General features: G+C 34.9%; 1 protein-coding gene across 1 annotated transcript in view; it reads right to left on the minus strand.

Moving 5' to 3' along the window:
* PDE10A (phosphodiesterase 10A) overlaps nucleotides 1–16398 on the minus strand; it is a 394122-nt gene that overhangs the window by 216499 nt on the left and 161225 nt on the right. Inside the window, exon 2 of the mRNA XM_044671862.1 lies at nucleotides 11368–11496. Within this exon, the coding sequence (XP_044527797.1) occupies nucleotides 11368–11496 (129 nt within the window). The remainder of the gene's footprint in view (nucleotides 1–11367; nucleotides 11497–16398) is intronic.

Genomic DNA, 16398 nt, shown 5'->3' on the forward strand with positions numbered 1-16398 from the left:
AGACAGTATTTCAGATATGGAACAATGTCATGATGTACAGTGGAACAATCACAACCCTGGACCCAAACACCCTTGTCTCTTTTCTTTTTTCTTTATTATTTCATGTTTACTCATTTTTCATTTTTTCCAGATTACATGTTGGTATAATTTTCAATAATAATTTTCTCACATTTTGTGATCCATGCTTTCTTCCTCCCCCCCACACCTGCAGGTAATATGATATAGGATATACATGTTGTGAAAGAAGACACATTTCATTTACAGTAGAGAAAGACTCATGGAAGAAATAAAGCAAAGAATGCCATGCTTCAATCTGCATTCAAACTATGTCAGTTCTTTCCTTAGCAGTGCATAGCCTTTTTCATAGAGTCCCTTGGAGCTGCCCTGGATTCTTGCATTTTTTGTAATAGTTAAGTTCACAGGTGGTCATCATACTTTATTGCTGTTTCTATATAAAATGACAAGAATTAATAACCAGTACTGCCTCTGTAAACTATGTATAATGTCTTGTGCATCAAAACGTTTAAAAATTAAATTACTATAATTAAAAATATATGCCCAGGCTAATAAGAAGAAAGGTTAGTGCAAGGCAAGGAACTCTATAATGGGAGTTGATTCAAATTATCTCCTGAGTTCACTGAAAGGGATGTTGTTCTCTAGAGTACAGTAAAAAAGTTGGATGTGTACAATAGGAAGGTTGGGGGCGGCATATAGTATAAAATTAATAGATAAAGCAATAGTAATAGCCTACAAAACCTAAGAATTTCTGGAGGTCATTAAACATTGTAGGAATTTCCCACAGAAGTATATGATATGCCTGCAATGGCTCTATTTTTATCCCCGCCAGCTTATTAGGTGCCCTAGAAACACCTAATTTGAGTGGCTCTTCTCCAGTTTGAAAAGCAACCAATTCAAGGCAGACATTCAAGGATAATGTAATCTGAGTAAACTAATCCAGACCTAGAACTCAGGTGAAGATATTCATGTGATAACTTTACTTCATGGCGTTAACAGGTCCCAGAAGATGTAATCTGTGAAGTGCTAGTAAACAGTGAAGTTAACCCTGATCCTAAACAGCATCGACAATACTTATACTGGCCAGAAGACGTCTTTTTCATTAATTTGTTGTTCTCTCATGTACTCACTCCATGAGAGTCTAATTTAATGGGGGGAGGCAGGAATAGAATGGTTTAGGTTTTCCAAGAGAATGAAGATGAATGGTAGAAAATGATGGTGCTCAGTACATAATAAACATGAACTAAAATTATATGCTTTTAACCATGGAGCATTTTTTTGTAAGAAGAAGGGGGGTTGGGACTGGTGGAGGGTCAACTAGATAAAACCCTTCATGGGATTTATGTCCAGGCAGGCCTCTGTATATTCAGCCAGCCAAGGCATTGTACATACCACTAGAGCAGTAGCATAGTCAGTGACAGGGTGAGTCATTGAGCATATTTTCATGGGCAAAGAACTGGTTTTACTGTTTTGGGTATTGAAGATGAGATAGTACAATCACTGACTGGATAATTAAGCTTCTTCTTAAAGGTTGAAGTGGTGAACCAGAGAGCTGTCCATTAGAGCAGAGAAAAGTGCTGGATAAGTGCTTCAGTGTCTCGTTTCCAACAGCAGTATCAATAAAAAGGTGCACGGATGGTGGTGATTGATTCACTTGAGGTCAGATTATGAGATCTGTTATATTTATCTGACCATCAACCATTCAATTCTTAAGATCATGAGAAACCATAGTTCAGGTTTAATACCATTTGGCATGTTAGACATTTTTTCCAAGGCAAAAATTTGGGTTTCATTTTCAATAGGAAGTTCCTTCTTGGGAATTGGAAGAGGTGGGGTAAAAAAGGACCTCTGGATCCAAAGGACTAAGGAAATTAGGGTTCCTCAGTACTCCCAACATTCCTTTATCTTCCCTGTTTCCACAGTGCTTAGATTCATCCCAAAATGAAGCCTTAAAGCTGGCCCCAATTCAAGTACAGCTCACCTTCAAACTATCAAGCCCATTTGTGTAATGAATCACACAGAACTCATGTGACCTTGCTCTCCCCTAACACTTCCTCCTATATTGTACGTACTCCCCCAAAAGTCCACAGTAGGCCTAGTAGGAAGCTGTGAAATTGATTTCATAACCCGAGGATAGGTTCAGGCAGAGACTGCCTCCATCCTGGTGCAATAAGAGCAAAATGTTGGAAGGGAATCAGTCATGTAGCTATGACCCAATTCATCCTAGGTTCCATCAGCCAGTACTAAGAACTGAATGGTTGACGTCAAAGGGAAAAGTCTAAGGGAAATACAGGGCTAACACCCAGAAAGACCTGGTAGACTCTAGCATTGACCTGTAGTCAAAAAACCCTGAAGTTTTTGTTTGCAGGTTCATCATCAAATCTTAATTCTTCTAGAACCCTTGAACAAGAGACTGTTAATGCCATTTTCATGCAGAACAGAGATCTGTAAAATGGTCCATCTTAAGCCAGGAAATTGGAAAGTTTTCTCTGATAGGACTTTCTGCTTCTGGCCCCTTGCAGGCTTATTATTAACCCTGACAGGGTCCAGCATGTCTCCAAATAACCAGATCAACTTGACATGAAATCTAGTTCTTTAATCACCATGGCACACTGCCTCAATAGTTCTCTCAACTAGGTTTTATTCAAACAGTGTTTTGGAATAACGATCCCCTTTTAGTAACCTCAGATTCAGGAGACGAATAATGCACCTAAATTAAGTGAATATAGCTTTTAAGCCAAGTAATTGAGAAACACATAGATCATTTTTTTAAAAATAAAAATGTTTATTTTTAGCATTCTTTTCTTTTTAAATTTTGAATTCCAGATTCTTTCCCTATGTCACCACTAAGAAGGCAAAATATATATATATATATATCAATTTTATATGTGAAAATATGTAAACTATATTTGCTTATTAGCCATTTGACAAAAAAATTATACTTCAATTTGAACTCAGAGTTCTTTAGTTCCCTGGAAATTGTCTTGGACCACTGTATTGATCAGAGTAGCAAAGTTTTTCACAGATAATCATCTTTACAATATTTTTATTACTGTGTTCAATGAATCCTCTAGTTCTCCTCCTTTACTTTGCATCATATACCTTGCCATTTTTTTTCTTGAAACCAACATCCCTGTCATTTCTTATAGCAAAATAGTACTCCATCACAATTATATGCTACGCCTAGTTGAACCATACCTCAATTGATGGACATAATCTCAATTTCTAATTCTTTACCACCATCAAAAGCACGGTTATAAATATTTGCTTATACATATTCTTTTTCTTTGATCTTTTTTTGTGTATAATCCTAGTAGTGGTATTACTAGATCAAAGAGTATGAAAAATGTATGGTCCTTTGGCCTAGCATGAGATTGTTCTCATGCTAGTCCAACAAGCTTAACCCAGTTCATTACTCCAACAGTTCATTAATGTTCCTTTTTTTTTTATCCACACTTCTAGAATTTGTCATTTCTGATAGGTGATACCCTCAGAGTTGTTTTAATTTGTATTCGTCAGGTGACTAGAGACAAACTTTGATGTCTTCCTCTAAAAACTGTCCATAACCTTTGGCCATTTATCAAGAGGGAAATGGCTCTTAAATTTATAAATTTGATTCTGTTTCCTATATATGTGAGAAATGCAGTTTTTATCAGAGAAACTTGCTATCAATTTTTTTTGTTATTACTTCATTGCTTATGGTACAAAATGGAGTTTCCCTGATAATTCTTTCAATTAGGTCTAATTTTCCTTTTGCTTCATCTGAGATCATGATTGTCATCCTTGCCTTCTTTACTTCAGCTGAAACATAACAGACTCTATTCCAGTTCTTCATGAATCTATCCCTCTTGAGCACAACACATTGTTGGATTCTGGTTTCCAATACATTCTAGTATCTTCTTCTATTCTATGGGTTGGTCATCCCATTCAAATTCACTGTTAAGGTCAATGACTATATTTCCCTTTTTCCTATTTTCCTCTGTTTATCTTCTTTCCCCTGTCCCTCCTCAAAAGTCTGTTTCACTTCTAACCAATGCCTCCCCAAATCCACCTTTTCCCCTCATCATCTACCCTCATATTTCTTATTCTCTTTGCCTTCTATCTTCCCACTAGGTAAAGATAGATTTCTATATTCAACTGAATTTATATATGTAGTCTTTCCTCTTTTAGTCAATTCCAGTGTGAATGTTCAAGCACTGCCTGCTACTCATCCCATTTTCCTGTCCACTACAAAAGCTCTTCCTTGTATACTTCCTTTTTGTGAAAAAAATTTGCCCCACTCTACCTTTCCCTTTCCTCTTCTCCCAATGTATTCCTTTTTCTCACTCCTACATTCCATTTTGGGGGTTCACTCCAAAATAATAGACTCACAGATATATACTCTTTCTACAGACCTTTTAGTAGTTACATGTATACTCTTCCAATATAGGAGTGTAAACAGTTTTTTTCCCATTCTGTCCCTTACAATTATATTTGTATGCTTCTCATGTGTCTTCTGTTTGAATGTCAAATTTTCTATTCAGCTTTAATCTTTTATCAGGAATGCTTGGAAGTCCTCAATTACATTAAATATCCATTTTCCCCTTAAAAGATTATACCGTGTTACTGGGTAGATTATTTGTTCCTAGCTCCTTTACCTGTTGGAATATCATATTCTAAGTCCTCTGATCCTTTCATTAAAAACTTTGCTAAATCTTGTGTGATTCTGACCTTGGCCCCATAATATTTTTACTGCTGTTTGCAATATTTTCTCCTTGACTTGGGAGTGTTTGAATTTGGCTATAATATTCTTGGGAGTTTTCATTTTAGGATCTCTTTTGGGTGATGATCAGTAGATTCTTTAAATTTTCATTTTACTTTCTGGATCTTAGCTATCAGGACAGTTTTACTTGATCATTTCTTAAACTAAGATTTCTAGTCTCCTTTTTTAAATATGGCATTTAGGGAGTCCAATAATTCTTTTCTTTTTTAAACCCTTATCTTCCATCTTAGAATCATTACTTTTTATTGGTTTGAAGGCAGAAGAGCAGTAAGTGACTTGCTCAGGGTTACCCAGCTAGGTAGTATCTGAGGTCAAATTTGAATCCAAAACCTCCCATCTCTAGAATTGGCTCTCGATCCATTAAGCTACCTAGATGCTCCCTCTAATAATTCTTAATTATCTATCCCCAATCTATTTTTCAGGTCAGTTGTTTTTTTTCCAGTGAATTATTTTACATTTTCATCTATTTTTTTTTTCATTTCTTGACTTTTTTTTTGGATATTTCATGGAGTCACCAGCTTCCCCTTGCTCAAGTCTAATTTTTAATAAATTAATTTCTTCATTGAGCTTTTGTACCTTTTTTCTCATTTGGTCAGTTATGTTTTTAAAAAAGTTCTTTCTTTAGTGAATTTTTATGTCTCTTTTGCTATTAGTTCAATCATTTTTTCATGTATTTTCTTCAGTGTTTTTAGTGCCTCTTTAACCAACGTGTTTCTTTTCATAAATTCTCTTTTGATAAAGTCTCATGATTCTCTTTTCTTGCATCACTCATTTCTTTTCCTAGTTTTTCCTCTACCACTCATCACTTTCTTTAAATTTTCCAGGAATCCTTACTGGCTTTGAGTCCAATTAGCCTTTTTCTTTGAGGTTTTTGCTTGTGGCTGTTTTCATGCTGTTGTCTTCCGAGTTTCTGTTGTTATTCTCTGCCACCAAAGTAACCTTTTATGATCAAGTTCCTCTTTTGTTATTTGCTCATTTTCCTAGCTATCTAGCCTATTTCTTCATTTTGAATTTTATACTAACTGAAAAAAAATGAAGTTGAACCAGGAAGACATTAGAGCAATTAATCTATAGGCATTTATTAAGTACTATTTGTAGGCTAAGTACTCTACTTTTCTGTACACAGAGAGATAAAATAAAGCTGAAACAGTCCCTGCCTTCAAAGAGCATACATTCTAATTGGGAGGTAACCTATACATAAATAGATATATATAATATAAAGAGTTAATACCAAGTAACCTAAAATTGTTTGATGAGTAGTACATTTCTCACTTGAAATGGGAAGTAGGCTCTGCCTTCCCCTCATTGCATGGGTTAGGCTAGGTTTTCTGTGAAAGTCAATGCAGCTGTATCTAGGACTTGATTAGCCCAGAGGGTTAGGGCTCAAGCTGCACATTTCTTAGAAGGTTCCTAGTAATTACAGGCCAAACAAAATGGACATAAAAAAGACCACCCATGTCTAAATCCCAAGACTATGAAAGTCACTATACCTAGCCCTGTAGACCAGAGTAGTTTTCAAATGGAGAGGAGGGAAGCTACATCTACTCAAACTAAATGCAAGAAGTTTCCATGGCATGTCCTTTCTATATTATAGAAAAGAAAACCTCTTCTTCTTTACTTTTTAAAAAATAAATGCTGTTTTCCTCAGTTTCCACATCTGTAAAAGAAGCTAGAGGAGGAAATGGCAAATCACTCCAGTATCTTTGCCATAAAATGCCAAATGGGTTCACAAAGAATTTGGACGCGACTGAAAACAACTGAACAATAACAGTAACTGTTACTATTATTATAAAAGGGAATTCCAAAAGCTACCAACAACCCCCCCAAAAAACACAAATCTTTGTCTTGGCTTCCTTATTATACTAAAGGAACAGGATCTGTTAACTTAAACCACTTAGAAACTATTCTGTGAGCTTTCTTCTTTGGGGAACTGTGAATAGCTAGAAGTTATGCATGTGTAATTTCTCAAGAGGAATAAAACAAAAGAAAGCTGAGATCTTCCTATCAATTTCTTTGGTCAAGCTGTCATAATGTAACTCATTTTAAAAAGTAAATGAAAGAACAATCTAGGAGAAATAACCAGGAGACCATATGTATTTGGCAAAAGGGGTCCTGAAAAGTTGGTTACAACTGAAACAATAGCAACAATAAAATGCTAAGGATAGAATCAGTTTCAACTTCTTTGTGTCTCTAACCTTTAGTTCAGTGTGAGCACTTAATAAATTCTTACTTATTGGCTGATTGATATGTTTGTTATTATTATAGCTCTTTATAAACTATCCAGATAGTACTCATAAATGGAAATAATATAAACCATAAGTTTCTTAATATAACATGTTTATTCCCCCAAAATGTATGGACATAATATTTACATAAATCATATTCTCTTACCTCCACTGACTGACCCGACTACAGAAGTACTTAAAAGAACATAAAAGAACAGGAGTTAAGAGATATAGATTCTGTCTCTGGTTCATTATCTAACCAGCTTCGTGATCTTAAGATCATTGACATTCCTAGATCTCATCATTTTTATCTATGAAATCGCAGGGCAATGACAGAAGATGACAAATGTGGAAGGATGAATTGAGATTAAAAATTAAATAGAAGCCAATTTTAAAGGGGCCTTAGAGATCAAGTAATCCAAACCCCCTCATTCTACAAATGACAGAACTGTGGTCCAGAAAGTTGAAATCACTTACACAAGGTCATAAAAAATAGCTAAGATTAGAACTTGCAACCAACACAGGGGCTCCTTCCATTCTACCACACTGCTTTCTGGAAGTGTTTTGAAGAGTAACAAATTATATTCAAATATATAGTTTATATAGTTTAAGGTATTATTGTTGTCCGGTCATATCCAATGCTTCATGACCCCATTTGGAAGAGATACCGGTTTGTCATTTGTTCTCCAGACTCATATTACGGATGAGGAACGGTTAAGTGACTTGCCTAGAATTAACACGGCTACTAAGTGTCAGAAGCTGGATTTGAATTCAGGAAGATCAGTTTTCTTGACTCCAAACCCAGGACTCTATCTACCATGCCACTTAGTTACCAGTTAGGCTGTTAACCCTATTCATTCTAAGTTTCTTTGCCCAGCAGCAGGTTCTCCACTGAAGAACAAACTCATATTTAGACAAATACTTAGTAATGAGAGCTCAAATATCTATTCCTTCCTTCTTCTTTTTCTACTTGAATAACTGGAAAGAGAAAGCACCTAGCTTACAAACTGAGAGAATGAACAAAAACCCACCCTAAACATGTATCCAAGCCATTTTACTAATCACAGTGAACCTTCATCTATCATGTGAGTTACATTCCAGAGACCCTCACGATAGATGAAAATCTGTGAAGTAGCAGCATTATATTTATTTTATTATTTTTATAAATTCTAAGGCTTTACAAACCCTTCCCACTTTCTTATAAACCTTTTCTACACTCTTTTTAACTTTTCCCACACTCTTATAAACACTGAGCCAATGCGCACCCAGTATACAGAACACAACACCTGTGGTTGCTCACCTTTCATTCCATCAACCAATAGTGTGCCATTTATAATGTGAGATTTATAATCTCACACTGGTAAACTTGGGCAAGTGGTACCTGTAGTGGCATACTGCATTTCCATTGTGTACAGTATGGTATTCATCCACAAAATCCTGTGCTATAGCGAAAACTCCACAATATAGAATTAGATTTTTTTTAAACCTGCAATACAGTGAAGCCGTGATAAGTGAACCACAATATAGCAAGAGATGACTATATATGATCTCTGTTTCCAAATATGCTCCCATACCTAGAGGAACTCACTATTTAAAAGACCCCTACAATGAATAATTCAGTAAATATAACATTTTTAAGAGAAACAATCCAACAGAACCTGTATGGAGCTAGCCTCAGATTCAGGTGAACTTGAATTCAAGTACCACCTATGATATATATGTTGTGTGATACAAGAAAAGTAATTTAACATCTGAGTGCTCCCAAGCAATTCCCTAAAATAACAACTTTTAGTTAAGGTGCAGATTTGCATCAATGGGGGGATTTTCCACACTAGGAGTGCTTCAGTGACTAATAAAATCAAGTCTAGCCTAAAAAGAACCTATCACTAGAAGGTTTCTACTATTTTAAAGTATGGCTTCAATTGCATAAAGATCACTGGATCGTAGATTTGCAGCTAGAAGATAAATAAGAATTCATTTAATTTATAACTTCCTCACTTTTCTGATGAGGTAACTGAGTGAAGAGACCAATTTCCTGAAAGTCACATAGTCACTGTAAATGACATCTAAAGAGAAAGTCATTAGATGTTACAAAATATTTTTTAAAAATCAAATGATACTTTCAGTAATTAGTTAAAATTGTAAATTCATATTACTTCATGAGCAATGTATATAATTAGCATTTTCAAGACACTTTCCTCTTTTTTCAAAGTTCACATACATTTTGCTTAGTTAAAACAAGTTGAATATCACTTTATTTTGTATGTTTATTTAAAATGACTATTAAAATCCTACCCAAATTTTTATATCACAAACTGAAATTTTTGTCAAGTATTTCAGGTTTGGCATCCCCTCAAATAAATTTGTCATACAATAGTCTTAATTTTAGAATTTAATTCTATTTTAAGAATTAATCATTCTGTTTCTAATTTGTTTATATTTAATTCAACAAAGAATTATTCTCTATGCCATTTGGTACCTCAGTGTTATGCATCATTAAAAACAAATCTCCTCAGAAATGAGGAGTTGCAAAAAGTGTAATTACTCAAATAACAATCTCAAACACTGTATTCTAATACTCAACAGCAATAGGTAGAACATAGGGGAAAATGTATTTGCTTTTACTCTCTTTAAATTAGTTCACTTTTCTTTGTGCTTAATATAGCAAAACCAAAACAGTTTCCACATTAAAAATGGTTAGAGAGAATAACTAACCAGTGCATATATAATATACATATATGTTGTATATATGATATATATGTATAGATATATGTGTGTATGTGTATACATATGTATAACCAGTGATGGTACTACTACATATATATCCCAAAGAAATAAAGAAAAGGAAAAGGAATTCAAATGTCCAAAGTTTGTTTTTGTTTTTGTTTAAATATATATAAAGTTATTTATAACTATTCTTTTGGTAGTAAAAAACAAAATTATACGCTTAATAGGGAATGGCTAAAAAATATGATACCTAAATGCAATGGAATTTTATTGTCCCATAAGAAATGACAAAATAGACAGTTTCAGAGGTAATTGGGAAGATCTCTATGAACCTTCACAGAGTGGAATGAGAAGAAGAGAACAATTTATATGAGAGCATTATAAAGAACTACAACTGGGCAAGACTTTAGAACTCTAAACAATGCCATGACAAACCATAATTCTGGAAGAAGAGAGATGAAGCTTGATTCTCACTTTTTCCCAGAGAAGAAACAGACTTAAAAGAAATAAGACATAGTTTTTTGACACAATGCCATTTCATAAAGAATAATCATATGTCACCTTTTTAAAAGAAATCCAGATTAATTTTGCATTCTGCATCACTTCTACCTTCTTTTTCATTACAGTTTAGAGGAATTAGACTATCGCTCTGGACTGAAATGCCACATGGCTGACAATGAGCTCAACTGGTATAGTGATGTTAAAGAACAGATCATTGTGTGGTTCGAGTATACACAGGTAACAATTGGAGGGGTTGTGTGTGTGGCGAGGGGGTAACTTGGGGATGGTTTAACTTTTGTTCTTGATGTAACTTCCCAGCATCTATACTTTTGGAACAGCTAACTGATATAAACTGATTAAATGAAACTGGAGTCTTCATCCCTGATGACTCATGGAGGAGAACTTGAGGTAACAGAAAAGTTACCTTGGGAAGATCCTTAGAAAGCTCCTTCTTGAGGAACCTAATTCATCAGTATGAATGGAGATAAAGTCACCAAGAGTTTACAAGTGATACAACAGGTTACAGGTTTTAGAACTAGAAAGGAATATTAGAGCTTATTTACTCAATATCCTAATTTTACAAAACTGGAAAATTAAGCCTCCAAAGGGTGAAATGGTTTACCCAATGCCAGAAAGGCTGTAAACAATGGTGATAGTTTTTTTTTTAAACCTTACTTTGTCTTAGGAAGAGTTTTAAGTATTGGTTCCAAAGCCAAAGAAGTGGTAAGGATCAGACAATTGGAGTTAAGTGAGTTGCCCAGGGTCACAGAGTTAATAACTGTCTGAGGCCACATTTGAACCCAGGTCCTCCAGAGCTAGTACTCTATCCACTCAATGCTCAGATTTAAATCCAGTTATTCTAACTTGAAATGCAGTATTTCCCCCATCATACCACAAACCACATAATACCACATTATTCTTCCATTGTTGTACTATTTTTTTCTAAAATTAGCAGCTTCATTCCAAAAAACAAAGTAACCCTGGTTTAACATATAAGTGGTTGTTCAAAGCTAACTGTAGATACATAGTTTATTTGTGAGCCTTATGTAAGGTATATGCATTAGAAGTGAGCCTTTTCTTTTGTGAAATATTAAAAAAATTTAAATAAATTCCTATTCAATTTATGCCAAGTCTTACCATCCTGTTTGTTGTTTTTCTTCCTCAGCCATTTTTCAACTGTCTCGGCACTTACACTTTCAGAAACAAATTCATCGAGTACCTGGGGGTGAAGAGAAAGATAGGCCTTCACTTTTTCATCTGTAAGACCTGAAAGAAAGCAAAAAAGAATAAGATTTACACCTCCAGTGTTACTTTGATGAAAATTAAGGAATACTCTGAGTATTTCTAGTGCCATGGAAGCACGTTATACACAATCTAAAGCAGTGAGGAGCTAGGGCATCTAAAAACACAACTGACAACACACACATATAGGCACACAGGTTTTCATTGGGTAGTTTCCCATATGCACCTTTCTATAGGGTTTTACAACTTGGTTCCAAAATATCCTCAGGCACAGAATTTCAGTTGAATGAAGAGAAGCCAAGACTATTAAGAGGTGGAAGGAAGGAGAGAGAGCATTCCCAGAATGGAAAATAGATAGAGCATAAACAATATACAGGGGTAAATGTCCATAGCAATCTAGTGTTTGGTAAACACAAAGACCCAAGCTTTTGGCAGGGGGGAGGGGGGGAATTCACTATTTGACCAAAACTACTAGAGAAACTGGAAAACAGAGTTGTTATAAAAACAGGTCATTCCCCAGTTAGGCAGTTTTCAGAAAAAGAAACCAAAGCTATCTATGAGAAAATGTTCTAAATCACTGTTGATTAGAAAAAGGCAAATGAAAATAACTCTGAGGTACCACCTCACCTATCAGATTGGAATGACAATAAAGGAAATTGTTAAAGATCAGAGGAGATGTGGCAAAATTGGGACACTAATACATTGTTGGTGGAGTTGTGAACTAATACAAACATTCTAGGGGGAAATTTGGAACTATGCCCCAAAGTATAAAATTATGCATGCCCTTTGATCTAGCAAACACACAACTAGCTCTGTATCCAAAGAGATAAAAAGGAGGGAGGAAGGGCCTACAAAATATATTTATAGCAGCTCTTTTTTTTGTGGTGGCAAAGAAAAAGAAATTGAGAAGATGTCCTTCAACTGGGGAAAGACTGAAAAAATTATGGTACATAGTTATAATGAAATACTCTTGCATTATAAGATATAATGAGTAGGATGATTTTAGAAAAACCCACAATGACCTACATGAATTGATGCAGTGAAGTAAGCAAAACCAGGAGAACATTGTCTAAAGAAACAGTAATATTTTAACATCATCATACCTGTGAAAGACTTAGCTATTCTATGCAATACAATGATCCAAGAAAAAAAATGCCATCCATCTACAGGGAAAGTACTAAAGGAGTCTGAATGTAGACTGAAGCAGGCTATTTTTCACTTCATTTGATTTGTGTGCTTTTATTTTGGGGTTTTGGTTTTATATGAGCATTCTCTCAAATTTGAACAATATGGAAATGAGTTTTGCATGATCATACATGTATATCCCATATAAAATTGCTTACCATCTCAAGGGGGGGAGAAGAAAGGGAGGGAGAGATCATTTGGATCTTATAATTTCGAGAAAACATGTCAGAAATTGTTATTATATGTAATTAGGAAAATAAATTATGTTTTTTAAAAAAGAAAGAACAAAACATGGAGATGGGATATAGAACAAAAAGACTTGTTGACAATAAGGTTATTTGTGTTTATGAAATTGCTTTAATCTTTTCGGGGGAAATATAGCTTTAAAACAAGAGTATCGGAGTATATAATTTAGTATGAAAAATTGGAGGAAACCCAGCAATGTAGCCAACACTATATGAAACTCACCTAATAATGATCATTAGATTAATATAGTTCCCATATTTTCTTCCTGCATTAGAATTCATCTTTCCAGTGGCTATTACAGCTCATTTCAGATCCCATCTCAGCATTCAGAAAAATGCTTGATTTCAGTATCACAATTTTCACTAGTTCTAAAATCTAGTTATTTGAATGAAGCATTCTTAAGAAACATTCACTAAATATTTGCAAAATTCATTCTTCTTCACAATTCCATGGCTTAAGTAATAGAGTTATTATCATGCAATTTTATATGAGAAAAAAACAAGGCTCAGAAAGGGAAGGTGACTTGGCTAGGGCACTACTGCCAGCTATTTAATGCCTGAGATTGGATATGACTCCTAGACCTGAGATCCCTTCATTAGCACCCTTTGTGTTCCAGAAACACAGACTGACATGAAGTTCCTCACATGTGACATTCTAGCACTTGCACTTCCTCCTACCATGTCTGTACCTGCACAACTGCTGAGCTCTGCCTTTTCACCTTCACCCATTAGTGGCCCAGACTCCTTCGAGATGCAGCTTAACTTCCATCTTCTACTCTGAGAAGTCTTCCCTTGTCCCCCACTCCCTGACTTCCAGCTGCCAATGCCTACTTTTCTCAGGCTGCCTTGCCTCTGCTCTGTAGATGTCTTGTAGTTACCTAGTTGTTTGTGTCTCTCCCATTACATTTTTGCCTTTCTTTGTATCCCTAGCATAGTATCCAGCCCACAGAAAACACTATAAAAAACTCTTGTTGACTGATGACCACCACATCACTTCTCAATATAAACACTGCTGGGGCAGCTGGGTAGCTCAGTGGATTGAGAGTCAGGCCTAGAGACAGGAGGTCCTAGGTTCAAATCTGACCTCAGACACTTCCCAGCTGTGTGACCCTGGGCAAGTCACTTGACCCCCATTGCCTACCCTTATCACTCTTCTGCCTTGGAGCCAATACACAGAAGTTAAGGGTTTAAAAAAAAATATATATATATATATAAAAACACTGCTTACGGGCTGCCACTTTATACGTTCCCATGTGTTTCCTAACATGGATGAAAAGTATGCATTGTTACATAAAACACCACATTCACAAAATCACAACCACAGTAAGGATAACGTATCATAGTAATGATAATTGTTCATCACAGTTCCTACTCCATTTTACCAGTGAATTATTTCAATGTAACTACTCTCTCTGAAGATGGTTAAATATAAAAGACAACAGATTATTTCATGTAAGAAGACAACAAGGGAATAACAAAAGAAAGTGCTTCCTGCTGGCTCCAGAGAATAGGTTGCATATTTTCACAATCAGAAAACTTAACAAAATTCAAGAGTGTTAATTAATTCTGTTAGGGACTGAAGTCACAACTGCAGTAACTGTTTAGCTTCATTATTTCCTTGTGAACCCAAACTATGTCTCTCAGTGCAACCAGTATTTAATCTGTCTATTTAAAACCATTTACTCAACAGTTATACAAAAGAGCAGACGAATGAGAATCTTATCCCACAAAAAAAAAAAAGGCATAAAATTCAACTTGAGAAATTCTCCAAGTAATCAGAAATTAAACAGATACATTAAGTGATTCTATTCCCCTGGAAAAACTGGTTATAATACCTTGAGACAAAACATACAGGATATCATTAAAGTAATCATATATATTCACCTTAAGATAAATAGCATCCAAATATCAGCAATATCAAATGATCCTAGACAACTAACTCCAAAGGACTCATGATAACCTCTACAGGAAAAACTGATGGAGTATGAATGCAGATCAAAGCATACCATTTTCACTTTATTTTCTTCATTTTTCAAAAATATGTTGTCATCTACAACATGATGATTATAGAAATATGTTTTGCATAATAACATAACAAACTGCTTACTGTCTCAGGGAAGGGTTAGTGGACAGAAAGAAAGGCAATTTGGAACTCAAAATGTTACAAAACATATTAAAAAAACAAAGATGAACAACACCTAAAATAAAGCTGCGATATTCCTTTGATTTTCATTTTTACATCTACTATATTTGAAAGTGTTGGTGATTCCTTCTCCTGGAAATAGTCCTCCTCATTCCCTTTGGCTTTCCATGATATTTCCATCTGACCTTTCTGAAGATATTCCAGTATTTCTGGTTGTACCTTTTGCTTTGTATCAGAAATCATCAATTAGTGTGAATTTACTCATTTCTCTCCACATTCTCCCTGACATGTAACTTTGGCCATCACCTTTATACATATGACTCCCAAATCTGCACCCTTTGTTCTGTCATCTCACTAACCTTCAATACCATATTTCACAACAGTTTATTCCAACAATAACACAAGATTCGACACGTCCAAAATCAAATCCATTATCATTGTCTAAGCTTTTCCTTCCCAACTACTGTTTCATCATTACCCATTCATCATTATCGTAGTCAAATCAAATTAAAACTTGGAATACTCTTTGACTTATTTCTTTCCTTTATATTCTTTATCATCAATCCAATTCTACAAAAATATGTTCAGGACCTATTACATACAATATATTGTACTAGTAGTGTCCATCATTTTTCCAACTTTTTTTTATCTTTCCTATCAATTCTCAGTGTTACAAACTTTAGTCTAAGCACTCAATTCTTAATTTGTCTCTTCTTTCCTCTAATTCCTACTTACATAAGGTTTTCCCACCTCTACAATTTCACTCTGCTACTCAAAACCTTCAGTGATATATGAACACAACAAATTTTAATCTGCATTGGTTTCAAATTATTTTTAGATACTTCTACCCAACATACCTATTCAAACACTCTCCAAAATGTCATTTCTCCTCTCATTAAATTATCCTCCGTAATATTTCATTAATATAAAATCTCAACCTCACATCTATATTTTTTGTGTTTGTGTTATTCTCCTCAATTTTGAAAAGGCATCTTTTTCTTCTTTTTGTTAAAACTCTAACATTCTGTCTTAAAATTAATACAAAATATCAGTTCTGAGGCAGAAGTGTAGTGAGGGCTAGTCGGTAGGAGTTAAGTGACTTGCCAAAGGTCACACAGCAAGGAAGTATTTGAGGACAGATTTGAACCCAGAATTTCCCATCTCTATGCCTTTTTTCCTATACACTGAGTCATTTAACTGCTCACTGACAGCTTCTTCTATATTCCATTTCAATCCATCCTTCAAATTCAAGTTAAGTTCATTTTCACAGATTGAGAGTTGGATTGGTCTGACTCCCATCAGCTAGTCAAATCCCCTTATTTTACATTTCTTACAAAACTGAGGCCCAAAAAG

Source organism: Gracilinanus agilis, chromosome 4 (genome assembly GCF_016433145.1).
Source record: "Gracilinanus agilis isolate LMUSP501 chromosome 4, AgileGrace, whole genome shotgun sequence".
Lineage (NCBI taxonomy): Eukaryota > Metazoa > Chordata > Mammalia > Didelphimorphia > Didelphidae > Gracilinanus > Gracilinanus agilis.